Source organism: Anneissia japonica, unplaced genomic scaffold (assembly GCF_011630105.1).
Source record: "Anneissia japonica isolate Jap-2015-1 unplaced genomic scaffold, ASM1163010v1 scaffold6386_len92885_cov100, whole genome shotgun sequence".
Taxonomy (NCBI): domain Eukaryota; kingdom Metazoa; phylum Echinodermata; class Crinoidea; order Comatulida; family Comatulidae; genus Anneissia; species Anneissia japonica.
This window is the reverse complement of record NW_022741894.1, coordinates 62,678-73,534: the sequence shown is the minus strand read 5'-3', so window position 1 is coordinate 73,534 and position 10,857 is coordinate 62,678. Positions and strand designations below refer to the sequence as shown.

At 32.9% G+C, this 10,857-nt stretch overlaps 1 protein-coding gene across 1 annotated transcript in view; it reads right to left on the bottom strand.

The window, feature by feature from the left end:
- Nucleotides 1–733: 733 nt before the first annotated feature.
- Nucleotides 734–10,857, bottom strand: part of LOC117118927 (adhesion G protein-coupled receptor L2-like) — a 25,658-nt gene continuing 15,534 nt past the window's right edge. The window contains exons 4-11 of the mRNA XM_033263662.1: nucleotides 6,503–6,614; nucleotides 6,102–6,178; nucleotides 5,527–5,638; nucleotides 4,049–4,266; nucleotides 3,572–3,638; nucleotides 3,207–3,307; nucleotides 1,292–1,460; nucleotides 734–1,200 (exon numbers count right to left, since the gene is read on the bottom strand). Of these exons, the coding sequence (XP_033119553.1) occupies nucleotides 1,105–1,200; nucleotides 1,292–1,460; nucleotides 3,207–3,307; nucleotides 3,572–3,638; nucleotides 4,049–4,266; nucleotides 5,527–5,638; nucleotides 6,102–6,178; nucleotides 6,503–6,614 (952 nt within the window). The 3' untranslated portion in view covers nucleotides 734–1,104. The remainder of the gene's footprint in view (nucleotides 1,201–1,291; nucleotides 1,461–3,206; nucleotides 3,308–3,571; nucleotides 3,639–4,048; nucleotides 4,267–5,526; nucleotides 5,639–6,101; nucleotides 6,179–6,502; nucleotides 6,615–10,857) is intronic.

Below are 10,857 nucleotides of genomic sequence, written 5' to 3'. Positions count from 1 at the left end.
GAAATGTGATACACAGCGTACGCAACAGTTTCAAGTTCATTCAGTGCAGAGACATGATTGGTACAGCATGTATGCTACAGTAGTTCAAAACTTTACAGTTTTATTTATAAAAGGAAGCTTTGGATTTACATTGAAGGATTCATGGATATGTTTGACATAGAATTTGAAAGAATATAAGTATGATTAATATTGTTTTTACAATTGAAGGATATGCTTGTATGTACTGTACTTTGGATCATTAACCTAGCTAGGCCTAGGCCTACACAGTATAAACCTAACCCCACAAAAGCCTATGCCCTAGGCCTATAGTATAATATTTATTACCTGTAGTAAGGGCAGGCCTAGGCCTATATGCCTATTTAATATGGCATTTAATATTAGTACAGTGTTTATTTTCAATTCACTCAAGCATGTCCGGTGGTGACGTATGTATTTGCATCGTCGTCGCAAAACTAAAACAAGCCCTTATCATCTGTGTGGCCAACATTGTAATACGTCATAGATAATTAGCATATCGTCCTAGATTACTCGTCGTCGCATATCTAAAACTCCTTAATACTTCGAGGGAACGAAATAATATTTCGAGGGAACGAAACCCTCAAAGTGATTTCGAGGGAACGAAATAATATTTCGTTCGAACAAAATATTATTTCGTACGAACAAAATATTATTTCGTTCGAACAAAATATTATTTAGTTCGAACAAAATATTATTTCGTTCCCTCAAAATGATTTCGTTCCTTCGAAATATTATTTTGTTCCCTCGAAATATTATTTCGTTCCCTCGAAATGGTTTAATATTTTCTTTAACCATGTCCCTTTAGGGGCTCCCTAGAGATCCATCATTATGTGATATCAAAGATCTTATAATGACAAGATTACGTTCTCCGCGAATTCTGCGTGCAAATTCTGTAATAACGCAGTGTAGGACGCCCGGTCTTGCAATTACAGTTACTTTTGAACTTTGACATCTATGGTCTCAGTGTACATTTTGGAAAAACCGCCAGAGTAACAACTAGGACGCCCTCATTCAATTACAAATACTTTTTATTGTTTTTTTGTTAAACGCAAATCGCGGTTCTTCTTATAAGATCTTTGGTGATATTCAAAATCCTGACTGCATCGAGCTGTTGCGGAGCTCCATTGTGGTACTTCCTTGACTTATTTGATTGCTGAACTTCTTAAGCAGTGCCTCTCGCACCTGAAATAGAAGTTGTAGGGTAAGCATTGATTGCTGCTGTTTTTAATATTACAATATTTTATGAGAAAAAAAAACAGCAACACTGTATCACCTCTTTACTGAAAGCGCACTGCGACAGCCAGATAAAGAATCCTTGCATGGAGTTGAAAATAACGTGCATGTATTTCAACACTTCCCACTCACAAAAGACAACGACGACACCGAAAATCCACGAAATTCCAACGGTTGGAGTAAGGAGCAGTATACCACTAAAAAGAGTTCTTATATAAAAACAAAATAGAAAAATAATATAATATGTTTTAACGAGCTGACAAGACATTCATATTTTAAAAAGCTTTTCATATTGATTTTTTATAACTTAAATGTATCAATTAAACACAAACAGTTATTTTATAATTATGCTACTAGGGCATCCTCCAAACTTTTCCTCTCAAACCATAAGTCCAGATTAGAGTTTCGAACCCCCGGTATAAACAAATAGATCCACCAACATAACGCAGAATGGACCGTTCGTATGAAACTGAAAATTATTCTTAAAACCATATGAACGTGCGTTGATACTCGATACAGCACTCTTGATGAGTACCTCTACAGACTACGTTTAATTATATGTCGAATATGTTTCAACGAAATAAAAGGAACATATATGTGAATTAAAAATAAAAATTATATTACAATAATTAAAAGATTGAATGTGAAATATAATCAAAGGTAAGGAAATGTAAGAATCGGAAAGAAATGAAAGAAAGGTATGAGGAAAGGGAAACTAAGGAAAGGAGAAACATTAATAAGAAAAAAAAGGAAATAGAAATGTGAATTAATAATGGTTAATGGTTATTAATTTATAGAGCGCAAAATACAAAAGGGGAATACAAATTGGTAGCAAAGAATATGTAAAGAAAAACAAGAAATTATAATAAAAGAAAGTGTAAGGTAAAGAAAGGAAAAAGAAAGGTAACACAAGGAAGGAAATTTAGAGAAATGTAAATAAAACGAAATGGTAGGGGGAAAAGAAAAGAAAAAAAAGAAAAATAAAGGGCTTACAAGAAATAAGATAGATATAAAATATACAAGGTACTAGAAAATAAAACAAAAGAAAAGGAGAACGGAAAAGGAAAACTTAATGAAGGAATACGAAGGTGAGAAGGAAAGCTAAAGAAATGAAATGAAAAGATGGAAAACAAAGAGGTATATAAAGGAAAAGAAAAGGAATCGAATATGTAAAGAAAGAAAAATTAATTTGAAAAGAAAAGGAAATGAATATGAAAAAAAGGAGAAAAGGAAAAGAATTGAAAGAATTGAAGTAGGAAGGAAAATGAAAAGGAAATTAAGACATGAAAGCAAAAGAAAGATAAAGGAAAGGAATAGTGTAATGAAAAGAAAGGTCAGAAATCGAAAGACACGGAATTAAAAGAAAAAGGAATTGATAAAGAAAGAGAAATGAAGGAATAAAAGATGTGGAAAAGATAAATAAGACAAGAAACAAGTTTTAGAAAGGAAATGAAAGGAAAGGAAGTAAATGAAGAAAAATTGAAAGATAAAAGAAGGATAAGAAACAAAAAAATATAAAGAAAAAGTTACAGTAGAAGTAAAGGAAAGGATTGACAGGAGGTAGGAATGAGAGAAAAGAAAGAAAGGGGAAGAAAAGACAAGAAAAAGGGGAAAAGAAGGGTAAGAAAATATGTTCAAAAATTAATTCAATAGATCGAAGAAAATTAAAATTACTGTATTTTTCAGAATTTTCAAAACTTAAAATAAATCCAGTTAATCAATTAATATAGTTGATATCCATTTTATTTATTTATTATTATTATTATTTTTAATAGGTGAAATAATTTATCAAACTTATCTGTAAAGCGCATAGAGTTATTTTACATTATGCGCTGTATAAGTTAACACTTTTATTGTTTATGGTCAAAGGTGAATAGTTAAAATCACGAAATATTAAATAGGTCTATTAGATGGATTATTAGAAAAAAAATCTAATAAAAACACTTTTGTCTAACCTGATTCGTTTCAGATTTTCCATTTCTTGTCCAGTTTGGTTCGGTAGTTGAGATTTCTTGAAAGCTATATAGCCAATAACCACTAACTGTACGAGGACAATCTATGAACATATATTATGTTGCGTGTAATCACAATAATGTAGACAAATTTTATTAGCTGCAATAACTTTCAAATGTAGGAGAAAATATGTATTTTAATTAGATTTCGTCTTGTTGGTAGTTAACACGTTATATCGTCATTGCGGACTTATAAAATCCGCATACGCCTTAAAACTAAAAGAAAATGCATACGTTTAGAGTCCGTACTGAGCCCAAAAAATCCGCAATGAAAATATAACGTGTTAGTATAAAAAAATATTAATTACCAGAAGAGTGAGGCACACAGGAGAAACGAACGCCCATATGGCACCCGATCCACTCTCCAACCAGCATCTAGAATTTAAAATTTAAAAATTGTAAATATGCTCTAAAAACCAGATGGATAAGCATAATAAATTATATAGTATGGTGTAAACGATTTGGATGGAAATGATCTGTGTAATAATTATTCTTAGCTTCATCGTCATCATCGATATTGTTGAGGTTATTGTTATAATTATTTTACTATTGTTAATGTTATTCTCATTGTATTTGAAAATGTTACTGCTTCTCGTACTAAAGATCCCAGATTATATGATAAATAGGAAGCTTCAAAATATTTAACCATTAAGTTACAACCAGCATGTAAATCGTAGCACGTATAAGATATCTACAAAGAAATTCCACTATTAAAACACTCGACGTTTGTAATAAAAATAAAATTATGACATTATCATTAATAATAATGTGAAATTCGGATTTACTTTTCAGATGCATAGTTTTGTCTTGTTAAACAAACTGTCGTTCCCACTATAGTGGCAGGTCCAATCCAACCAATGTATCGACTGTACGAGAAGCGCCTCTCATGATCAGCAAACGGATGTTTGATCTTCATGTATATATCTGTCGACATTATCAACATCCACGAAAAAGTTGCCAACATACTGTAGTGCAAGCACCCAGCAAGAATACTGCATGCGATCTGTAAAGAAAGCAGTTTAATGTCAAATATGATAAAGATAAAGAGAATTATTATGATGATGCCTCTATTGCAATAGAGAGTTCTTTTCGGCCGACGTCAACAAACGTTCTAACTTTGTAGGGGTTCTCCGAAAGAAATTCCAAGCAAATTACACAGGATTAATTTTTGTGAACATTAACATATCTTCGTGAGGTCAAAATGTAAAGTTTAGGCTGGAATGTAAGATATTTAATGTGCTGCAACTTAGTGACCTTAACAAGTTCATCAACTTAAAATAAAAATAGTAAATGTTCATTTAGGTAACACAAATGTAAATGTAAAGTACAATAGACAGTTTTTGGTGAGCGATCATTGTGGCATTGGTGATGGTTGTGTCATTGGTAATAGTTGTTTTATTTTTGAATAATATAAATTAAACGTACTACGTTCTTTACATCGATTTCAAGCAACAAAAATAACATATTGGCAAAGAGTAGTGCAATGACCAAATGGCGCAAAATTCTGTACCGGTCCGAGTTCCTTAAATCTCTGAAAAGAATTAATACAACGTTGTTTGTAGTGTAATACAAGCCTCTTTTAGACATTCTTCTTATAGAAAATTCAAGAATATATCGTCATTGCGGACTTATAAAATCCGCATACGCCTTTAAACTAAAAGAAAATTCATAATGTTGGGGTCCGTACTGAGCCAAAAAAAATCTGCAATGAAAATATAACGTGTGCCAACAAACTGCCCTATTGGGATTATAAAACTGTCTTTACAAAAGCAACCTTTTGTTTGAATCATCAATATGGTTAACATTAGTATCGTTATTATTTACTTTATAACAATTATATTAGTTTGTCTATGTCAACTTACTTTAAGCAACAGACAACAAGAGTGATGATGAGAAACACATTCGAAATGGAAACCCCAATGGTCGTAAGCACTGACAAAGTCCTGTTATGTATCTGTGAAATATAAAACTAATGTATAGAATCAGCTTACTAAGCCTAACGCCAGACACTCAATGTAAACGGCGGTCGTAGGCGGCTGTGATTCTATAAGGAACGCAATGCTACCACGCGTGCGTATCGGATCGTTTTTAGTGACGATCCGTTCAAATTACCACCCATAATCAGTAGACGGCGTTGCGTCGTCTTTCCCTGACAGGAAACAGAGTTTGAATTAGAGCCCGTCCTAGACAAAGAGCACAATGTAGAACCTCACATTCTTACCGTTTAAGGTCTCATTAAAACAAGATTTCCATGCATTGTTACCTGCTCGGGTTTCATCAGAATCACAAATGACGTCATATGAGTGCATGTACACGTCACTCCGCTAATCATATAGTCGTTATAGTTTGTCACGCAACCATCCGTTTTCCACAAACTTGAAAATAAGCAGTGGTGCACAATGTAGATATTTATTACATACATTTCAATGAAAACATAAAACAAAGGTTTAATTTTATATACTATATATGTTTTACACTACAGCTGCTGCTAAGTCATCAACAAATCCAATAGCTGTATAATTATTGTTGTTCGGGCGAGAAAAGACAGAGGAGAGCACCTTTCTCATGATAGTAAATAGTTCATACAAATCATAACCGTAATAAAAATATATATTATATAACATTTATTTAAATATTATTTTAACATAATTATAATTTCTGATTTGATTTATTACCATTCAATTGTATTGTTTGCAAAACAATTCACTTAATTATAATCATCGTGTTTTTAATAACATATTGGGATGAAATTTACGTTTGTTTTATCATAAAAATATTTGTTTTCATTTAGTTAATCATAAATTTTATGTTTGGAAAAATATAATAGTATTAACTTACGCTAAGTCATTTATATCGTGTTTGTAGTGGCATGCTGGGATGAGATTTACGTTCGGATTATTTTCTGTAGTTACATCCTTGAATATATTAGTAAAGGAAAAGTAGAAATTTCAAATGAAAGAATGCTAATTCGACTTGAAATAGAGCTAATATCTATTGGAATAGATAGAGAGGACAATGGCATTTTTTTGTATATTCTTTTACTGAGTATATTTCTGCATGTCTTCATTTACCCACAAATTATTCATTCCATTAGAGGCCTGTACGTCTATGTAAAATAACATTATTATTATTATTGATGGGCGCATAATATACACAAGCAAAAAATTAAATGTATTTTTTTAAAATAAATATTGTTATAATGAATATAATCTTGAAATTTAGATCCAAGCATGTTTTACCTTAATAACTGGGAAGTTGACCTTACAGTTGATACTTATTTTAGTGTCATTCCTGTCGTAAATGTTAATTGTCACGATGTCAGATGCAATAACTGGCAAGTAATTCCCATCACTACAAAATATTTTTAGAATCAACAATTCAATTACACAAACTAAGCATAAAATTCAATTTTATTAATTTTGAAAATTAACATTTAATTGACCTCACCATACAGTTTAATACCAATAAATATTTAAAACACAATACACCGAGATGACTTTCTTAAATTGTTTTTCTTTGGCACCAGACTATCCTACCACACCTACAGGCTAACATTTACGTTAAAGTATAAATTACCTTTAGAGAGTCTTATATTCAGTAATAATAGAAGGCAGAGAGTATAAAACGCGTGTCAGATGCCCCACCTCATATCATTATGTGTCGATCGTAGTGAATTTTATACACTTCTTCTTATAAGGCCCACTATTGAGTTTGCTTTAGTGTACTGCCTAATCATCACGAAAAGTACCCTACGTTCCTTCAGATGAAGATGAAGAACCTTGCATTTTGCTTCATTGAAAAGTATTAACCATCGTCAGCAAAAATTGTACCTGTGCTCTACAAATTGTCCAAAGTGTTATTAACATATGTTAGGAAAAGTGTTGATCCAAGGACCGTACCTTGTGGGACCCAGATGAAATAGGTACTCGTGAATACAGAGCCATTAACGGAAACACATTGTTAAAGGTTACTTAGGAAATTTGATATCCAATTAGGAACACAGATTTGGATACCAAATGCTGAAAGTTTAATTTCGAGACGCTCATGAGTCACAGAGTCAAAAACTTTACGGTAATCCAGATACAATATGTATGCACACCTTCATCTCTAGCATTACGCGGGTCTTGGAGAAGTTCCAAGAGCTGAGATAAACATGATCTACGAGATCTAAAACTATGCTGATGAGAACTTAGGAGATCATAAAACTCCATATGATTTACACTAGCATCTCTAACATTTTGTTCAAGTAACTTACAGACAACCGAAGTTAGACAGATTGGTCGATATTTAAGGGGTCATGAGGTGAACAACCCTACGTTATGTGCCATCTTTCCAAATGTTTGGTAGATTGTCGGATTTTTAAAGAATAGTCTACAGAGGAGTTGTCGGTGATATAATATATGCCTTTAAGATTCTGGGATGTATGGCATTTGGATCTGGTGATGAGTTAATTGTCTTTTGACCCTAGTGACGTCGTCTAGAGAAAAGAACAAGTTATCTAGCGGTAGACGTGCAAAAACATAATCAAGTTTAGGAATATCAGAAGTATATTTTTTTGTTAAAAACTGACTGAAAAGCTTGTTTAAGAATTTCACTCCGAGCATACGAAAAGAAGGCCTTTGGGTTTTTTTTAAATGTTAAGTGTTATATCCTTTTCGAAGTACCATTTTGTGCACCGGACTACAAAAAACAGGTGCATTACGTGCAGTACAGAATTGTTTTAAACGTTCATGAGAAGGTATTTCCAATAGCGTTCGAACTAGGTTTTTTGCTTAAATATTTGCTAAAACTTTGCGGGTCATCCATTTTCTTCTTTACATTGCTAGAGGTGAAATGTTTAGATTGTGGAATGTACTTAGATTTAGACTCATTTAGAATATCATATCCAAAAAGCGATTCCAAATAACTTCAAGAGATTCACCCATCAGTATAGAATTTCAGTCAAGATTAAGAAAATAATTATAAAAATGGACAGATAATCTCAATTATTATAGATAATTTCTCTTCCCACTTGAATTCTTTGAAATTAAAATCTCCACAAATAATAATTTGGTGCTGTGGAATATTACAAATCTTGTTTTTAGTATCAATAATGCGTCCCCCACCCACCCCCTCCAAAACGATTAAAAACATTAGAAGTTTCATGAAATTTCCTGAAATTAAACATTTCCTAACTAAAATTGCAACACCGCCATTACCGTCCGAATTAGGACGATCTTTCCTATTATACCATGTAGATTTCAGTACAAAAAAGATATATGAAATATCGCCATCAACCAGCTTTCTTTAAAAATTTTAATATATGTGGGTCATCTCTTTGCACCAAAATTTGAAATATATCAATTTTATTCCTAACGCATCAACATTAATATAAGTATATGCATCATAAGCGGGAGGTTTCAATCTGAAGTCTGAAGAGGAACTGCATCGGATGCTGTAGGTATTGGTGTTTGACATGTGTTATTTAGCTGAATATAAATTTCTCCAGTCTCTCTCTACTTATCACTCATTTTCGACAAGTATTCCCCTGTCAAAGAGCTGCATTTTTTTTAATCGCGCTCGTCCAACCAAAGATAATAAATAGCAGAAGATAGAGCAGCTTCCCAATATAGTGGAACATCCATTCAAAAGGCACTGTGGGTACATGGAGAGCAATTTTACTGCATCTGCACGGCGGCGCTATGTAGTAATAATAAAAGCGCTGCTCATGTTTGTTTGTTTCCTGTATTTTCTCCACTTAGTAAAATGTTCAAATTTTACTGAAACCGCATGAGGGCGAACGTTCCATCGATTTTAATGCAATACGCGGAGCAGCTCATTCTTCTGCTATTTAAGTTCTTTGGTCCAACTTAGTTCGCTCAAGCCGTTTCCTTTTTGTCCTACCCAGATAAATTACAAGATATAGAAATTTGTTTGAATCAATCAGAGTACTCCTAGAAGCGATAAAAAGAAGGTTAAATGCTATATATATAGCTATATATATATATATATATATATACATATACATATACACACATACATATACATACATATACATAACATATACATTATATATATATATATAATGTATATGTTTATGTATATGTATATGAGTGTATATGTATATGTATGTCCCCCATCGGGGAGAGCTGCCCCCCCCCCCACGTCGGGCAAATCCTGGCGCTACCCCAACCACGTTTACTTTGTTCTCACGACTCCTTAGGGCAAATAACGAGGCTTTAGTTTTAAATTATTTTATTTTTTTTAGATGAGTCCTGGGCAAACATTCTAACCCCTTAATTTTCAAAAGCGCGACACGTCTATAAGAAAGCATGGTATTACGGTTGATCACATTTAGTTAAACAGAAGGTAGGCGTGAGGTACAGTCTAAACAAATTTAATATCATTATCTTTAAGTCGCTAATGCAGGGATACATCTCAACCTTCACAAATTTAGTCCTAAGCCAGTATACATAACCGTTCTCTTATAGTCCGATCACAAAATGAACAAAGCTAGCTCAGATCACATTATGTACAATAGAGCGGATATTATACAGCATGCAGCAGTTTTGATGTGCAGATAAATGTTGGATGTCGTTGGGTTAAATTTTCTCACGCAACGTTAATTTGGGAACAAAATATCAGAGTTTCGGAAAAATAAAAAGAACATAATAATAATAATAATAATAATAATAATAAAGTGGCAATGTTTCATGCTGTGGACGATCGTTTATTTGAATTCCAACAATTCCGTAGCCATGATTTTCCAACAGTATGGGACAGTGTAAGTGTGGACAAATCCGAAAGTGGATATATAAAATAAATAATATAGACCATTCTAAAAAAAAAAGATTTAACTAATGTGGACCCACATTTTAAAAAAGTGGACCCATTTAAAAAATGCATAAAATGTAATGTGTACCATCTTTAAACATCTTCTTCTTAACATGTGAACCCATTTCATGCATTAAAACTGAATATTGTGTACCACTTTAAACATTGGGACCATTTTACATTAAAAAAAATATAACTAATATGGACCCATATATATAATAGTGGATAACTTTAAAAATTCTACCTATCTTTTGCATAAAATCTAACTAATTTTGACCACCTTTTTTATCCATCTATATCTAAATTATGTTAACGCCTCGTCAAATCATTTCTGAACCCCGCTAACAGGAATGTGCTAATTTTCCATTCACTGGGGTTCCTAGGGCATGAAAACCCCCTCGGTTCTGTACCGCAGTGCTCGGTTCTAAAATATATCGTGCCAGGCCAAGAAATAAACAGTTTGATCACCTCGGCCTATGTTTCACGAGTTTATTTACCGTCACTTTAAAACTACAGCATCCACACGATTTTTTATCGCAGACCGAGAAATAAACAGTCTGATCGCTCGGTGCTGATGAGCCGCATGTTTCTGTACTGCATGACGTCCGGTAAGGCTGCCAGTTGGCCTAAGTAACGGATTACTCATTGCATTAAATACTAAATTTAAAAAAAATACACAGTCTTATGGCTCTAACATCAGCAATTAATTGGATGTTTAGAAATCGTTTAGGTAAAAATATATAATTTCGCCTAGGCCTTGTTAGCCCACCCGGCCACCACC